Source organism: Mauremys mutica, chromosome 13, assembly GCF_020497125.1.
Source record: "Mauremys mutica isolate MM-2020 ecotype Southern chromosome 13, ASM2049712v1, whole genome shotgun sequence".
In the NCBI taxonomy this organism is placed as follows: domain Eukaryota; kingdom Metazoa; phylum Chordata; order Testudines; family Geoemydidae; genus Mauremys; species Mauremys mutica.
In genome coordinates this window covers 16355933-16373884 of record NC_059084.1, presented here as the reverse complement: position 1 = coordinate 16373884, position 17952 = coordinate 16355933, and the positions used below count along the sequence as shown (strand labels likewise).

The 17952-nt window shown below is 45.3% G+C and overlaps 1 protein-coding gene across 2 annotated transcripts in view; it reads right to left on the bottom strand.

Annotated features, from left to right (window-relative positions):
• The window catches only part of B4GALT5 (beta-1,4-galactosyltransferase 5), a 97976-nt gene that overhangs the window by 50981 nt on the left and 29043 nt on the right, over positions 1 to 17952 (bottom strand). Inside the window, exon 1 of one of the 2 annotated variants that reach the window (XM_044985135.1) lies at positions 16367 to 16621. The exons of the other annotated variant lie outside the window; for it this stretch is intronic. Coding sequence (XP_044841070.1) covers positions 16367 to 16493 — 127 coding nt within the window. The 5' untranslated portion in view covers positions 16494 to 16621. Of the gene's footprint in view, positions 1 to 16366; positions 16622 to 17952 lie in introns of those variants that run through there. 2 annotated transcript variants of the gene reach the window in all.

The following is a 17952-nucleotide window of genomic DNA, read 5'->3' as shown; positions in this document are numbered from 1 at the left end:
TCTTTCTCTCAGAAACAGGAGGCTGAAGTTCTCCCATAGGGATCCACTGACGCCATAAAAACACAGCTACATCACTCAATCTATTGAGGAAAAACCCTGAGTGAGTCCAGCTAGGAAAAAGCACTCTTGCGGGTAGAGATAGATGGGCATCAATCTCATAGGCGCTGAGTTTTTCTTCCACCCCCTCTCCCCGCCAAGGGTGCTCCACCCTGCTCTGCTCCAAGGCCCTGCCCTCACTCCACCTCTTCCCACCCCAGCTCCCCAAGGCCCTCACTGCTCTCCACCTTCCCCCAAGCCCCTCCCCCAGTCACCAAACAGCTGTTCAGTGGCACCTCCAATCAGGTGTGGCTGGTGGGTGCTGAGCACCTACTATTTTTTTCCCCTCAGGGGTGCTCAAACCCCATAGCACCCACGGAGTCAGTGCCTATAATCAATCTCCAGAGTTGAACTACTTGTGGTAGGCTGTTCATGGAAGATACAGAAAGTTGATTCCTCAGTCCACTCAAGACAAAATCTGGCAACATTCAGGAAGAAAAGTAATCCATGTTTGTTTAGTTTGGTCAGAGAGCAATTTGGCATGATGCTAATTGTGAGCAACATTTGATTTCGGCATGCGTCCCTGGAGGTAATAATGATGGATTCAACCACTGTTTTGAAGCCACATTTCTACAGGTTATTCATTCATTTTGCAAACAGCAGAGAGCCAAGCACAACACTACAACTGGTTGGACAGTAGCAATGCCATATAAGGCTTTGCCCACTGCATACTGTTGTGATAAGGCTTTGATCCATGTAACTATTTTACAAGAAAAACCATCAAATGGGAAGCTACTTTGTCTTATTCTATTAGCCTGCATGAATTCCACCTCATTGTGAGAATACAGCAAAGAAGAACATAAGAATGGCCATACTGGCTCAGATCAATGGTCCATCTAGCCCAGTATTCAGTCTTCCTATAGTGGCCAGTGCCAGATGCTTCAGAGGGAATGAACAGGGAAATTTATTAAATTATCTATCCTCTGCACTCCAGTCTCAGCTTCTTCCAGTCAGAGGTTTAGGAACAACCGGAATCTGTGGTGGCACCTCTGACCATCTAGGTTAATAGCCAATGATGGATCTATCCTCCATGAACGTATCTAATTCTGTTTTGAACCCAGTTACACTTTTGGCCTTCACAACATCCCCCGGCAATGAGTTCTACAGAGTGATGGTGCATCGTGTGAAGAAGTACTTCCTTATGTTTGTTTTAATCCTACTGTCTTCGTTGGGGGACCTCTGGCTCTTGTGTTTTTAATAGGGGGTAAATAACACTTCCTTACTCATTTTCTCTCCATCATTCATGATTATATAGACCTTTATCATATGACCCTTTAGTCATCTCTTTTTCAAACTAAACAGTCCCTGCATTTTTAATCTCTCCTCATATGGAAGCGGTTCCATACCCCTAATCATTGTTGTTGCCCTTCTGTGTACCTTTTTTAATTCTAATAGATCTTTTTTTGAGATGGGGCAATCAGAACTGCACACAGTACTCAAGGTGTGGGTGTACCATGGAATTATATAGTGGCATTATGATATTTTCTGCTTTATCATTTATCCCTTTCCTAATGGCTCCTAACATTGTTAGCTTTTTTGACTGCCACTGCGCATTGAACAAATGTTTTCTGAGAACTATCCACAATGAATCCAAAATCTTTCTTGAGTGATGACAGCTAATTTATACCCCATTATTACATGGTTTCTGTTTTTGTAGCCCCTCTAATCTCTCTGAGCATTTCACAGTCAGTCACCATCCTGATGAGGTGGTCGGTAGTATATTCTTACTGCTGTACACTTCTTATTCAAGAATATGGTTTCTCTCCATAGAGATCCTATGGCACAGTTTGATTCATTTAGGTTTTTATTATATTTTACTTCTTTCCTTCACATATTGTGCCACTCCCACACCAGCATGACCTACTCTGTCATCCCCATATATTCTGTATGTTGGTATCACCGTGTCACATTGATTATCATTGTTCCACCAAGTTTCTGTGATGCCTATTATATCAAGATCTTCATTTAATACCAGGCACTCAAGTTCACCCATCTTAGTATTTAGACTTCTAGCATTTGTACATAAGCACTTATAAAATTTGTCAATATTTAGTTGTCTACAGTGAATATCTATTTTTAAACTGTTTAAACCTACAGTACTGAGCACCCAACAGAAATAACTAACACCTGCAATCCAAGTCAGATAACACTGTTCAACATAACTGATACCTAACAGGCATATAAAAAAACCCAGTAACTTACATTTTCATTGAGACTGGTATCCAAACATGCAAGTCTTTAGCCTTGCCAAAAAGAATGCTTCCAACTAACGCATATTGAGAGAGAGAGAGAGAGAGAGAGAGAGAGCTGTAGCCCTGACATCCTCTGTCACTTGGGTATTAGACACACTGGCTGCAGAAGCAATGCTTGTAATAACTGTGTGTAAACATGGCCGTAGTGTAGACAATTCTCATACCCCATAGTAAGAGATGGCTGAAGCGGGTCTCCTTAGTTGCATGTTCCTTTAAAAGAAGAGAATCTTTAGTCCTAAAATTAATCTCCGAGACATAAAGCTGGGATTATTCATCATGTTTATTATCAGTCTTATGCCATGCTTAACATAGTAGATCTGTTAACTCTTAATTCTACCACTGAGCAGCACGCTTAGGTAAACCAAGCATTTAAAACTACTCAAGCATTCTGTCTAAGAGTTTTGTACTGTTGCCCATTACAGTGGTATCTGGCAATAGTAAGATCCCCAGTGGATTTCATGGAAATCTATTTCTGTTCCTTTATCAGGGTATAAAAACTGCTTGGGGGTACAGTCCTTTTTGTTTGATTTGCTTGGGGTCTTATTTATTTTAACTTTTTTCAGAGGGCCAGGTAGTGATCAATGATACCTACTGGGAGTCAGCTAATATGGATCTACATTTGTCATCATGGTGAATTAGAAGACTAAACTAACACAAAATTACTGACTGAGTGGCAGATGCCCATGGGGCAAAGGATGCTCAAGCATTGCTTGTGTCCTCATTACTTATTTTACCTTGGGTACATTTTCCTGGAGATCTCCCTCTCCCCCAAGTAAGAAACGATCACTGATGTCTCTGATGCCCTTCCCTCTTTCTCTGCTGCAGTAATTCTGGTATTCTTCTTTCACATCTCCACTTATCTCTGAAGGGGCTGAACCTGACCACCTCTTTATAGGACTCTGCTCACCTTACAGTCTCCCATTGTAAAACAGAGCTCAAGTTACAATTCACCTTTTCCACACTGCCCACTGCTAATAGCTCTTGAGCTGTTTCCAATGGCAATGCTTACCACCATCGCAACCCTCCAAGTCTTGTCAGCTATGCCCAGCTTCCCTCACCACCTTACTGTAACATTTCCACCACCAACTGCTGAGCATTTCAGATTTGTCAAAATGATACATTATACAATTAAACTATCACATTTGACAACAATTAAGTGAGATATTTTACAGGGAAGGACAACAACAGGTTAAGAGCAAAATGTAGAATGACACATTAGTAGCAGTTGTGTAATTTTAGATTCCCTTTTATTGTGCTACTGTTTATTGAGAGAAAATGTCTAAGCACTGGAGAGAAAAGAGAAGATGCACTCAAGAACTTTGCTACCATGCCAAAACCAAGTTCTTTGTTATTTTACCATAACCAGCGTCCCCACTGATGAGTTTGGAGCAGGAATCTGTTATCCACCAAGTTTGGAGAAGTAAAACCAAAGTGAATTACAACTCTACTAGACAGAAAGGGCTTTTTTAACCCAATGATTTAGCTTCTCTGCATTTTCCAGGTTCAACCAAATGAGACTCCCAATGCAAGCACAGGTTTAAAGAAAAACCTCCTGTCAAAGTTAAATTTGAAGGAAAACACTTTTGGAATATAGAAGGCAGTACACAATTACAGTGTGAAGGCCTCCATTTCCTAAGCATTAAGGTCAATGTAGCAACAATCCTGAAAGAGAACCAAAACCAAGTTGTTGGAGATTCCTATAACTGACTCGACAATTGATTTGTGAAAGCACTGCTATTACTTTGAACAGAGCTAGAAAGTTGGAATGTTACGCCCTAATTCCTGTTAAGTTTCAAAACTGCATTTGCAAGAGAGGACTACATTTTTAGGAGAGCTAAACTAGCCACACTTTGACTATACTAGCATAAAAACCATGTAGATTTCTACAGCAATAGCTCAACAAGCAACCAAAAATGTGATAGTTAAGGAACACACAGTGCAATATAGATTAAAACTTAAAATGAAACTGTTTAGCTAAATCTGTGCTTTTGAGCTGTGTGTGTGTGTGTGTAGATGTACAACTCCCTGCTTCAGTGTTGGCTTCTGCGTATGTATGCAATTTACGCAAATTTACTTCTGGGCATGTGTCCTAGTGAAACTGTGCACTATTCTTAATTGGAGGACGCAAGCGTAGACTTGTTAATAGTGCCACTCAGTTTACCATGAGGCATAATGCACAATGGCAATTAATGGTTATGTGGTATTCTCCCTAATAACCCTTTCCAAATCAGAAACAAGACAGTGAAACCGAAGAGCTGAACAACATTAAAATTCACAGCAGGGGCAGCTCCAGGCACCAGTGCCGCAAGCACGTGCCTGGGGCGGCAAGCCGCAGGGGGAAGCCAGCCGCAGGGGGCAGCCTGCCGGTTGCTCTGTGGGCAGCAGTCAGGCAGCATTTCTGCGGGAAGTCCACCGGTCCCGCGGTTTCGGTGGCGGGTACGCTGAAGGTGCGGGACCGGCAAATCACCTGCAGAACTGCTGCTGAATCCGCATGACCAGCGGACTTCCCGCAGAAATGCTGCCAAACTGCCTTGCTTGGGGCGGCAAAAAACAGAGCCACCCCTGAATCACAGGCTTCTTGGGGTGGGGGAAAACCCACTGCATTTATGCAATCAGCAGAAGTAAATCGTTTTTATGTGGGCCGGGAAGGCAGATTTTATTTAAACACGTGTGTGCACGCACAGAGAAATATTTTGTTCAAGTACCAAGGAGAATTAGAGGTTGGGTGTGTTTACATTCATTCTTTCACTCTGTGCAGGCTCTAGCTTGCAGGATGCTAAGGAGGGTAGATAGTTTCATGAACAAGGATGTTTTGTCAAGAACAGGAAAGGGTGGGGCTACCCATGGTTCAGAGAGAAAAAAACAGGGGCAAACCCAAATCCGCGAACTTCAGGTTCCCCATGGATACCTGACAAGTTTGTCTGTTTCCTACAGAATTTGACCTTTCATTTCCCTACAATATAGGCTTGAAGTTCTTTTAGGGATTTCACACTATTACAGCAAAAGTGTTAGTGCTAGCCAAGCTGTCAGCATTTAAACCATATTCATAGATTCCAAGGCCAGAAAGGACCATTGTGATAAACTAGTCTGACCTCCTGTATAACACAGGCCATAGAACTTCCCCAAAATAATTCCTGGAGCATCCCTTGTAGAAAAGCATCTAACCTTGATTTAAAATTCACTGATCGAGAAATCCACCATGACCCTTCATCAATTGTTGCAATGGTTAATTACCCTTGCTGTTACAAATTTACACCTTATTTCCAGTCTGACTTTGTCTGGCTTCCAACTTCTTGTCACTGGATCACTTTATCTGCTAGACTGAAGAGCCCAGCATCAAATATTTGTTCCCCCCATGTCACCAGGCTGTAATCAAGTCACCCTTAACCCTTCTCTTTATTAAGCTAAATAGATTGAGTTCCTGGAGTCTGTCACTATAGACAACCATAGTTCCGTAGATCTGTTCAGAGCGGGGTTAGACACTGCCTAAAATGGTAGCAGCCACTTGAAGTTCACTCCCACAATTACTCTCATTGGTTGAGCTGTACCAGTGAGATATCTCCAATAGCTTAAGGAAAGGACAATGCTAAAAAGACAGCTCTTCTAGGTGTGATGGGAATGTCAACATGCAAACATACCAACAAGAGTAAATAGCACCAAGGAAGTGTGAACTGACCTATTAATTCAGGAGAATATCAATGAACACGCCAACTGAAGCCTTGTCTATTCTAGGCCCATGGAAATTTTACAAGCAATTAACCACAGTTAACTCAAGCAATTAATGCAAAACAAATTAACTAGATTTTAAAAATTTCATATGCCCCTTCATGCTTTGACTTGTAGATTACAAATATTTGCACTGTAAAAAAGAGTGCAATCAAAAATGTGTATTCTGTGTTGTAATTGAAATCAATATTTGAAAATGTAGAGAATATTCAAAAAGATAAATTTAAATTGGTATTCTATTACTGTTTAACTGTGTGATTAATCATGACTATTTCTTTAATCTCATGATTGTGATTATCTTTAATAGTTCAACAGCCCTAGTTTTTTCACCATTGTCCCAATTAAATCTCATCGGAGCAAATCTAACTGACATTGTACTAGCAGCCCATCTACACAAAGTCCCCCAGTATAGCTCACACCAGTGCAGCTGAACCAGTGACAATAGTGGAAAATTTTAATTAGAAATTCTTTAGAGCAGTCAAGGCTAAACAGTGAAATTTTCAAGAACTTTATTGCATTAACGTATGCACAGCTGTGCACCTAATTTGCATGTGCACTGGTGCCAGCTGGAGGATTTACAGTTGAATCCTGACCTTCTGCTAGCCACAGCATAAACGGGCATCACCCAACATTCTGTTTAACGGAAGGGGGCTAGAACACTGAGATCTTAAGATTCTCTGGCAACTGGAAAAAGGGAGGCCTGAGGAATGGACACTGAGGGCAGCAGCATCCAGAGAGATCCCAGGGGACAACCAGGAGAGAGAGAGTAATAGGAAGCCAGGTAACATGCGAGAAACGAACATGATTGGGGGTGGAAGAGACGAAGGGTTGGAGAAAGCAGAGAAGTGCATCTCCTGGAAAGTGTCTCCTTGCGCTGAGAAGGGATCAAATCCTACCAAATTCTCTCAAGTAATTCTTGCATCTCAAACAATGACTAGTTAGTTGCAGGGGAGAGGGGGTGGGTTTACCTTTATTTCTAAAGCATGCATTCACCTAGTGTCCCAGACACATGAGGGTGATCCCATAAACACGGAGATGTTTTGAGGAGAGGAGGGCGCACATGGTCAGAAGTGGTGTCCTCAGCTCAAGCGACACAAAAGAGCATGAGACTACATTAACAGTTTTATCTTGCTGCCAGGCAGAACTCCCCACCCAGACCAACTGGGGAAGAAAGTCTCAAAACTCTTCCCTGCACACACATGGTGTTGACGACGACAGGTAGGTGGACTCCCCCATTGTCACTCCAAAAGGGAGGAAAAGGGGAAGAGAAGATACCTCAGGAACTTCACTGTTTCTGCTGACGTTATCTTGAATGTTCCCAGATGCTATGGTGATGGATGACACAATAAAATCTTAAGATATGGGTGGGCACTCAGCTTCTCTGCTGCCAAGATGTACAAAACAACCTCTCCTACCCAAGACAGGACTTTCAAGACTACTTTCTGGTTTTTGACCCTGGAATTGGCAATACTACCCCCCACCCCCTAAGCATGGGCTTACATCTCCTTTAGAATTAGGAGTATCCTTACCAGTGGTTTTAAAATGTGATCAACTATTAAGTATTGCTTTAATGTAGGCAATTTACAGAATTTTGTTGTTTTCTACAAAACCTGGTCCAGTACCTGAGGATGCTAGTAATTTATTAGCCTCATTAGTGCCAATGAATTATTCTTTTTGTCTCAAGATTTTTGAATTAACCTAGAACACTGTTTTTCACCCTTTCTAGAGCTGGCAGCCCTTTATTCAAAGTCCAATATTTTTGAGGACCCCCCCAAATTTACTGTACAAGTCAAAGATGTACAAATAATGATAAGCCTATACAATTAATCTGTGTGCATGTTTCAAAAGGTTGACAGTAAGTACTTGATCAGTGCATGAGGGGAGAGGGGAAACAATTTTCTTTGCTTTAGATAATACAATTTTCAATGCCTTGTGACCCCCTCCATTGCCTTTTGTGAACCCCTTGGAGGTCATGATCCTTCAGTTGAGAAACACTCATCTAGAAGCATAGGACCAAGTAGAACTAACCAACTTCATTGCTCCTTATTTTTGAGACAATAAAGCAATTAAGACCAAAAAAACAACAAAGGGATAGTGATATCTCTAACACCGCAATACTTAATACAGTTAATTCTTGATTTTAAAACTTAACTCTCAGGTTCAAGGTTTGCAGTTTTGATCAGTTGAGGCCAGCAGGTCTAGCCAACAATGATGATGCAGGATCAGATCAGACTTTACACAGTTTTTGTCCTGGTGTCAAGTATTTGGGGGGTAGCTGTGCTAGTCAGTATCCACAAAAACAACAAGGAGTCCGGTGGCACCTTAAAGACTAACAGATTTATTTGGGCATAAGCTTTCGTGGGTAAAAAATGTCACTTCTTCAGATGCATGGAGTGAAAGTTACAGATGCAGGCATTACAGAATGACACATAATGCCTGCACCTGTAACTTTCACTCCATGCATCTGAAGAAGTGACGTTTTTTACCCACGAAAGATTATGCCCAAATAAATCTGTTAGGCCTGATCTACACTACGATTTTAGGTCGAATTTAGCAGCATTACCTCGATTTAAGCCTGTCCACACAACTTTTTTTATTTGGACTTAAAGGGCTCTTTAAATCGATTTCTTTACTCCACCTCCGACAAGGGGATTAGCGCTGAAATCGGCCTTGCCGGGTCGAATCTGGGGTAGTGTGGACGCAATTTGACGGTATTGGCCTCCGGGAGCTATCCCAGAGTGCTCCATTGTGACCGCTCTGGACAGTGATCTCAACTCAGATGCACTGGCTAGGTAGACAGGAAAAGGCCTGCAAACTTTTGAATCTCATTTCCTGTTTGGCCAGCGTGGCAGGGTGCAGGTGAGTGCAGATCTCATCAGCAGAGGTGACCATGATCGAGTCCCAGGATCGCAAAAGCGCTCCAGCATGGACCGAATGGGAGGTATGGGATCTGCTCGCTGTATGGGGAGACAAATCCATGCTAGCTGAACTCCATTCTAGTAAACGAAATGCCAAAACATTAGAAAAAGTCTCAAAGGGCATGAAGGACAGAGGCCATAACAGGGACGCAAAGCAGCGCCGCGTGAAAATTAAGGAGCTCAGGCAAGCCTACCAAAAAACTAGAGAGGCAAACGGCCACTCCGGATCAGAGCCCCAAACATGCTGCTTCTATGATGAGCTGCATGCCATGCTAGGGAGTGCAGCCACCACTACCCCAACTCTGTGCTTTGACTCTGTCAATGGAGAATCACACAACACAGAAATGGGTTTTGGGGATGAGGAAGATGATGAAGAGACTGAAGATAGCTCACAGCAAGGAAGTGGAGAAACTAGTTTCCCCAACAGCCAAGATATGTTTCTCACCCTGGACCTGAAGCCAGTAACCCCCGACCCCACCCAAGGCGTGCTCCCGGACCCTGAAGGCAGAGAAGGGACCTCTGGTGAGTGTACCTTTGTAAATATTACACATGGTTTAAAAGCAAGCGTGTTTAATGATTAATTTGCCCTGGCATTTGCGGCCAGTACAGCTACTGGAAAAGTCTGTTAACGTGTATGGGGATGGAGCGGAAATCCTCCAGGGACATCTCCAGAAAGCTCTCCTGGATGTACTCCCAAAGCCTTTGCAAAAGGTTTCTGGGGCGGGTGGCCTTATTCCATCCGCCATGGTAGGACACTTTACCATGCCAGGCCAGTAGCACTTAGTCGGGAATCATTGCATAACAAAGCATGGCAGGCAGCGTATGGTCCCGGTGTTTGCTGGCATTCAAACAACATCCGTTCTGTATCTCGCTGTGTTATCCTCAGGAGAGTGATATCATTCATGGTCACCTGGTTGAAATAGGGTGCTTTTATTAAGGGGACATTCAGAGGTGCCCGTTCCTGCTCAGCTGTTGCTGAACAGAAATGTTCCCTGCTGTTAGTCACACGGTGGGGGGGAGGGGTGAAGCGTGAGTGATCTCTCGCACCCAACCAGCAGGCCCTCAATACAAGAGGCAAAATGTGACCTTGTAACGAAAGCACGTGCTGTGTAATGTGAACAGCAAGGTTTACCATGAAAGAGTGTACCCATTGTTCTCTAAAATGTGTCTTTTTAACTACCACTCTCCCTTTTCCTCCACCAGCTGCAAATGTTTCTCCTTCCCAGAGGCTAGCGAAGATTAGAAGGCGAAAAAAAAAACACACTTGGGATGAAATGTTCTCTGAGCTCCTGCTATCCTCCTACACTGACACAGCACAGCAGAATGCGTGGAGGCAGACAATGTCAGAGTGCAGGAAAGCACAATATGAACTTGAGGACAGGTGGCGGCCTGAAGAGAGTAAGTGGCGGGCTGAAGAGAATAAGTGGCGTCAGCTTGCTGACAGAAGGCAAGAGTCGAAGCTCAAGCTGCTGGAAGATCAAACTCATATGCTGCAGCGTATGGCTGAGCTGCAGGAAAGGCAGCAGGAGCACAGACCGTCGCTACAGCCCCTGTGTAACCAACAGCCCTCCTCCCCAAGTTCCACAGCCTCCTCACCCAGATGCCCAAGGATGCGGTGGGGAGGCCTCCGGCCACCCAGCCACTCCACCCCAGAGGATTGCCCAAGCAACAGAAGGCTGGCCTTCAAAAAGTTTTTAAGTTTTAGAGTGCAGTGTGGCCTTGTCCTTCCCTCCTCCCCCACCCCTCCCGGGCTACCTTGGCAGTCATCCTCCTATTTGTGTGATGAATTAATAAAGAATGCATGAATATGAAGCAACAATGACTTTATTGCCTCTGCAAGCGGTGATCAAAGCGGGGAGGGGAGGGTGGCTAGCTTACAGGGAAGTAGAGTGAACCAAGGTGGGGGGTCATCAAGGAGAAACAAACAACTTTCACACCGTAGCCTGGCCAATCATGAAACTGGTTTTCAAAGCTTCTCTGATGTGCACCATGCCCTCCTGTACTTTCTAACCACCCTGGTGTCTGGCTGCACGTAATCAGCAGCCAAGCGATTTGCCTCAACCTCCCGCCATAAATGTCTCCCCCTTACTCTCACAGATACTGTGGAGCACACAGCAAGCAGTAACAACAATGGGAATTACTGGTTTCGCTGAGGTCTATCCGAGTTAGTAAACTGCACCAGCGTGCTTTTAAGTGTCCAAATGCACATTCTACCACCATTCTGCACTTGCTAAGCCTATAGTTGAACAGCTCCTGACTACTGTCCAGGCTGCCTGTGTATGGCTTCATGAGCCATGGCATCAAGGGGTAGGCTGGGTCCCCCAGGATAACTACAGGCATTTCAACAGCCCCAATGGTTATTTTCTGGTCTAGGAAGAAAGATCCTTCCTGCAGCTTTTGAAACAGACCAGAGTTCCTGAAGACGCGAGCGTCATGTACCTTTCCCGGCTATCCCACGTTGACGTTGGTGAAACGTCCCTTGTGATCCACCAGTGCTTGCAGCACCATTGAAAAGTACCCCTGTTGGTTTATGTACTCGCTGGCTTGGTGCTCCGGTGCCAAGATAGGGATATGGGTTCCGTCTATCGCCTCACCACAGTTAGGGAATCCCATTTCAGCAAAGCCATCCACTATGACCTACACATTTACTAGAGTCACTACCTTTGATATCAGCAGCTCTTTGATTGCATTGGCTACTTGGATCACAGCAGCCCTCACAGTAGATTTGCCTACTCCAAATTGATGCCCGACTGACCAGTAGCTGTCTGATGTTGCAAGCTTCCACAGGGCTATCACCACTAGCTTCTCAACTGTGAGGGCTGCTCTCATCTTGGTATTCTGGTGCTTTAGGGCAGGGAAAAGCAAGTCACAAAGTTCCATGAAAGTGCCCTTACGCATGCGAAAGTTTCGCAGCCACTGGGAATCGTCCGAGACCAGCAACACTATGCGGTCCCACCAGTCTGTGCTTGTTTCCCGGGCCCAGAATCGGCGTTCCACAGCATGAACCTGCCCCATTAACACCATGATGTGCACGTTGCCGGGATCCGTACTTTGTGAGAAGTCTCTGTCCATGTCTATGTCCTCATCCTCATCCACATGCTGCCGTCGCCTCCTCGCCTGGTTTTGCTTTGGCAGGTTCTGGTTCTGCATATACTCCAGGATAAGGCGTGTGGTGTTTGCAGTGATCATAATTGCCGCGGTGATCTGAGCGGACTCCATGATCCCAGTGCTATGGCATCTGGGCTGAAAAAAGGCGTGAAACGATTGTCTGCTCTGACAGAGGGAGGGGCAACTGACGACATGGCTTATAGGGAATTAAAATCCACAAAGGGGGTGGCTTTGCATCAAGGAGAAACACAAACAACTGTCACACAGAATGGCCCCCTCAAGGATTGAACTCAAAACCCTGGGTTTAGCAGGCCGTTGGTTTCATGGAGGGAGGAAGCAAATGAATACAAAACAAATTGGGTCTATTTCTTGTTTTGATTCACTCCATCTACCTTTTACATTTTTAGTCTGGCAGCAGATGGTGCAGTAGGACTGCTACCCATCACCATGTGCTCGGCAGAAGATAGGAATGCCCTGTTTGAGTCACTCCCATGTCTGCCCAGGTGCCCCAACTGATCTCACTGAGGTTGGTTAAAAGAGCACCCAGGAATATGACAATGACAGTTACCAGTCGTAACGCACTGTCTGCTGCCAAAATGCAATGAGCTGCTGCTGTGTAGCAATGCAGTCCCACGTCTGCCAGCACCCAGGAGACTTATAGTGACGGTGAGCTGAGCGGGCTCCATGCTTGCCATGGTATGGTGTCTGCTCAGGTAACCCAGGAAAAAAGGCGTGAAATGATTGTCTGTCGTTGCTTCCACGGAGGGTGGGAGAGGGGGCCTGACAACATGTACCCAGAACCACCCACAACACTGTTTTTGCCCCATCAGGCATTGGAATCTCAACCCAGAATTCCAATGGGCGGCGGAGACTGTGGGATAGCTACCCACAGTTCATGCTCCAGAAGTTGACTCTAGCCTCGGTACTCTGGACGCAGTCTGTCGACTTAATGCACTTAGAGCATTTTGTGTGGGGACACACAATCGACTGTATAAAAACAATTTCTAAAAAACCAATTTCTATAAATTCAACCTAATTTTGTAGTGCAGACACAACCTATGTTGCAATAATATTTCTCCTAATGAGACCTAACTATAGTCTAATGTAAACAGATGGCTGGCACTTCAAACAAAGGCATTTAGAAAGCACAAGTACTGTATGTGCAACACTGTACACTTAAAATCCTGTTTCTAGATGCAGTCTAATTTGTAGTGCATGTACACACTGAGCAGAACCCAGAAGTCACCCCCTAGAAGTCAGGAGTTCCTCCACTTCCTCTGAAGAAAAGATAATAAAAATGAATCTAGAGCAACCCTGCTCTTTGGACTGAACTCCCCTTTTCCCTAGTTGAAAACTGGGAATCCAAGCCTAAACACTCATAATAAGCAACCTGGAAACATCTACACAAAAAGTTTATTCGTTTCAGAAAAGACAGCAAGAACAAGGGGAAAAGAACCCAAACCTTTCCCTAAAATAATCTGCATTCACCAACCATCTAGAATTTGTGGTCAAGACTGCAGGTTACTCTACTCCTATATTTTTATATAAATACAGACTACAAAACAAAACAATGCAATACAAAGGTGTATTTGATTAAACATTCAGCAGATCAGCCCCACCTTTTATATTCTTTAGCTGACTGACTGCAAGATCTCTTTCCACCTTTCTTGACTGAGGCATCCAACAGGGGCTAAAACTAGTACAGAGACTTTTCCAGGTTCTTCACAGAGTAAGAAGAAAAAATAGACTGAGCTCATTCCTTTGCTTAAGAATGCCTCAGATAGTTCAAATATTGTTAGAGTTACAGAATACAAATGTTTACACAGTTTTACTTCACTCCCTATGCAGAAGAGCTATTAAGAACTACAGCACAGTTACTTGAGAACTAGAGACACAGCAATATTAACTTCCCCCAAGCCCTTCCTCATCACTTCAGACTCTCCCCAAATAAGAGCTAGATAGATAGTACTTCTGTATTGCTTCCACATTGTCCTTTTGGGATGTTATAATTTATCAATGATTGCAGAACTCCCCTCCCTAAGAGCATTAGGTCTAGTTGCCAAGTCAAGAAAGTCATGCTGGTAAATGTGCATACCAAACTCCCAGGTAGCGGTGTCGATTTCTACAGTGGATACAATACAGAGACAGGCCATCATTGCTACCCAAGCCCCAGGTAAGAATAAGGTTTTAGAACAAAAACAGGACATTAAAGGATTCTGATGGAACTCAGACAACATTTTTGGTGTACTTTACTAGCCATAGCATTTTGGTGGGTGGATGCCCATTTCACCATGCGTGTGTGTGGTGCACTATGGCTGACTAGCAAGAGGGAAGTTTTAGCTCCTTAGAAGACAGTATACACTTCACACTGAGACATTCCAAGAATGAGGAGAAAGTTTCTGTTGGAAGGAGTTTAAACCATTAACACTTTTTTGATAATGCTTAACTCATTTACAGTGAACTCTCAAAAAATCAGGAAATCAGCAGCCTCAGAATTTAACCCATAGCAGGCTATAAATGAGTCCCAAAACTCAACTAGCATTCAGAAACTGGAACAGAAGTAATGCAGCCTTGGAAAATTGTGTAATTACCAGCCCATCCTTTAGCAAGGTGGATTGATAAGTGAATAATATATTCTGAATTATCAAAAAAAATTTGTCCTATATCAGAGGAAAAGTAGAATTTTGCAAGGCTGGAATAATGCATGACACATACTTTGCATTACAAATTTTTTATATAAATGGGCTTCTTTTGATTTCCATATTCTGTTAACAAAAAGTTCATGATCTACTTATAAGCCAATAGAATAAATATTTTTAATCACTGAAACCAAACTGCATGTTAACCAAAAAGAAGAAAATAATGGATTAATAATACAAATTTAAAGTCATATTCATCTATGCTCCATTAGGCACCTGAAGTCTCCAAGGCTTAATTTACAGCTACTAAATTTAATACACATAGGGAACATATCTCCCTCCTTCCGGTTTTCATATTATACCAACAGGACCTAAACCCCTAAGGATCAGTTCTGCATGTTAGAAACAGCAGGTGTTCTAAAGTATGCTGAAGGTGATGAAAATACTAACTTTCTATAACTGATTTCTATAGAAAGCTTGACCATCAACCCAGGACACTCTCAGAACTGCTGGGTAAGCACCGCAGTCGCATTTCATTTCTAACATGATTTTAATCTGTTCACATTAGAAGGTGCAAACCACACCATGAATTTTCAGATCAATAGTTTGCACTAGACAGTGGAACCAGCTTATGTACAAACACAAGAAAACTACCTGAGTCCTTTTCTCAGAAAAGGCTTATCAGGATGTGGTGCGGTCTCTGAGGAAGTACATTCACTCTTTCACAAGATATACCTAGTATACCATGTACTGGATTAGAAACTAAACTTGTCAAACTAATCAACTGGAGAACATTTGGAAATACAGCATTCTTGGTTTTTTAAAAACAAACAGTTACCATTTTCATAACTGGGTAGTTAGCAGTAAGACCCCTAATCACCAGACTGAATTAGTAATGGTCTAATTGCACAGCCTAGGTGCCCTGTGAAGCTAATAGCTGTTTAGTGGACTGCAGTTTGAAAGGGAAAATGGTGTCACTGCTTATTAGCTTTACAAACTTGCTTCCTCTTCCAATGCTTTCCCCGCCCCTTGGCACGAGGGAATACACCGGACAGAGGTTGTGTCATTTTTCTATTTTGAAATGAAAAAAAAAAACCCACCCCAAGTTCTAGGGTGGGTTACGGAGCGTTTCCTGCCCTTCTTGCATCGTTACCCCATTAGCAACCCCTGGCTAAAACGGTACGAGCAGAACCACCTCCTTCGGCGGCCTTTCCCCAAGACGCCGAGAAGCTACGGGAGCAGCCGCCCGCCCGCCCTAGCCACACTCCCTGCACAGCCGGGTCTCCGGTCACACCACACGCCCCCGGAGGCGCCAGGTGCCGGCCAGCCCAGCCCCGCCCCGCCCCGGGCGGTGTCAGAACCTGGCCGAAGCAGGGGGATTCAGGGACTCCGAGGGGGAACGAGCCCCTCTGGGCCGGGCTCTCTGGAAGTTTCGGGCTGGCGCGGATCACGCGGGGTTGGCACCGGTTCCGCCGGCGGGGGCCCGATCCCGCCGCTGCCCCGGCCCGCTCCGGGGGGGCCCGATCCCGCCCGCCGCCCCGGCCCGCTCCGGGGGGGCCCGATCCCGCCCGCATGACCGGGGGGGGAGGGGCAGGACCACAGGCGACCCCTCCCCGCGGCCTCTCACCGATGCCGGGCGCCACATAGACGAAGTAGAGGAAGGAGGAGGAGAGCGAGAAGAGGAAGAGCAGCGCCACCAGCGAGCGCCGGGGCAGCAGCCGCCAGGCCCCGCGGGCCCCCCGCAGCCACCGCATGGCCCCCGATCCGATCCGATCCCGCGGCCGCTCACAGGCGGGGAGGGGGCGGCTCCGCGCTCTACGGCCGATCCGCCGCCGCCGCCAGCTCGCAGCCCCGCCGCATGAATGAGGAGCCGGCTGCGCTCCCCCCCCCCGCGGAACGGCACCGGCGCGCGGGGCGGGCGGGGCCCGAGAGAGGCAGCGGAGCAGGGACCGTCTGGAAACTCCGCTCCCGCGACACTGCAGAATAGGGACCCGCCCCCACTTCCCCTCTGCCCACACTGCAGAACAGGGACACGCCACAAGCGCCCCTCAGCCTACACCGCAGAATGACTAGGGACCATCTGCGAAGTCCTTTCTGCCTACACTGTAGTACTGGGAACTATTTGCAAACACCCCTTGTTTCATAATGAAACACCCAGCGGGTGTCCACAAACTAAGCTCAGTTTACACTGCAGAACTCAGAGACTCCCTGAAAACACCCTTCTACTCACTCGCTAGCACGCTGGGAATACTATAGTTTGAGAACAAGGGGGGTATCTCTTTGCAGCACTTATCATTGAGCTACAGGGGCATCTGCTAACAGTGCTAAGTGCCCTCCACTCTCACTCCAGCATCCAGAGAGCCTCTATAAAGTTCTCCCCACTCTTGCTTCAGCTCCTAGAGAGAGTCTACACATTACCCTATGCTCACACTACAACACTCAGGAATTATCTGCAATTTACCCACCCCTCCCAGTCCTACTGCAATACCCAGGTTGGTACCCTCTGTCAATTCTCTTCTGTTCCCACTCACGTTACAACACCCAGGGAGCGTCTGAAAAGTATCCACCTCTTCTCCCCTTGCATTTCAGCATGTCTGCTCCTCTTGGGTTTTACACCGTTACGCCCATGCAATGTCTACAAACAATGTCTACCCTTCTCTCCCACTCTACATTGCCTGAAAATTACCCTCTCACACTGCAGCATCTTCAAATTACCCCTTCAATTCTACTCACACTACAAAAGTGTGCTTTTTGCTTTCCTATTACATTGATTTGTGTATACATGAAAATTAATCCAGAATAAAGCAGGATGTGAATTTAAAGCAAATTAACTATTAGCTATTCCTGATTACCCCCTTTCACTGTCCGGTCAGGGTCCAAGGTGCAATCCAGAGCAGTGAGGGGTCACCACTTGTCCTGCAGCGCTGAGTGCCTTTACAGTGCTTTGCTGCTGGAGCTCCCAGCCTCGGACACTCACAATCAGTCTACAAGAATGCAGATCACACCCTGAGTTTCTGTGTGCTAGACAGCCCTGGTCCAGTAACTCTGACCCCAGCAGCCTGTCTACAGCCCCATAGCCTCACTTTGGCTTCTACCAGTCTTGTTGGTAACAACTAGCAAGATGGCCCCAACACTCTCTCAGTCCAGAATTTCCCCAAAACCATGTGTTCTGAAGTGCCCAGCCCCTTCCTGAACAGCTCAAAGAAATAATAA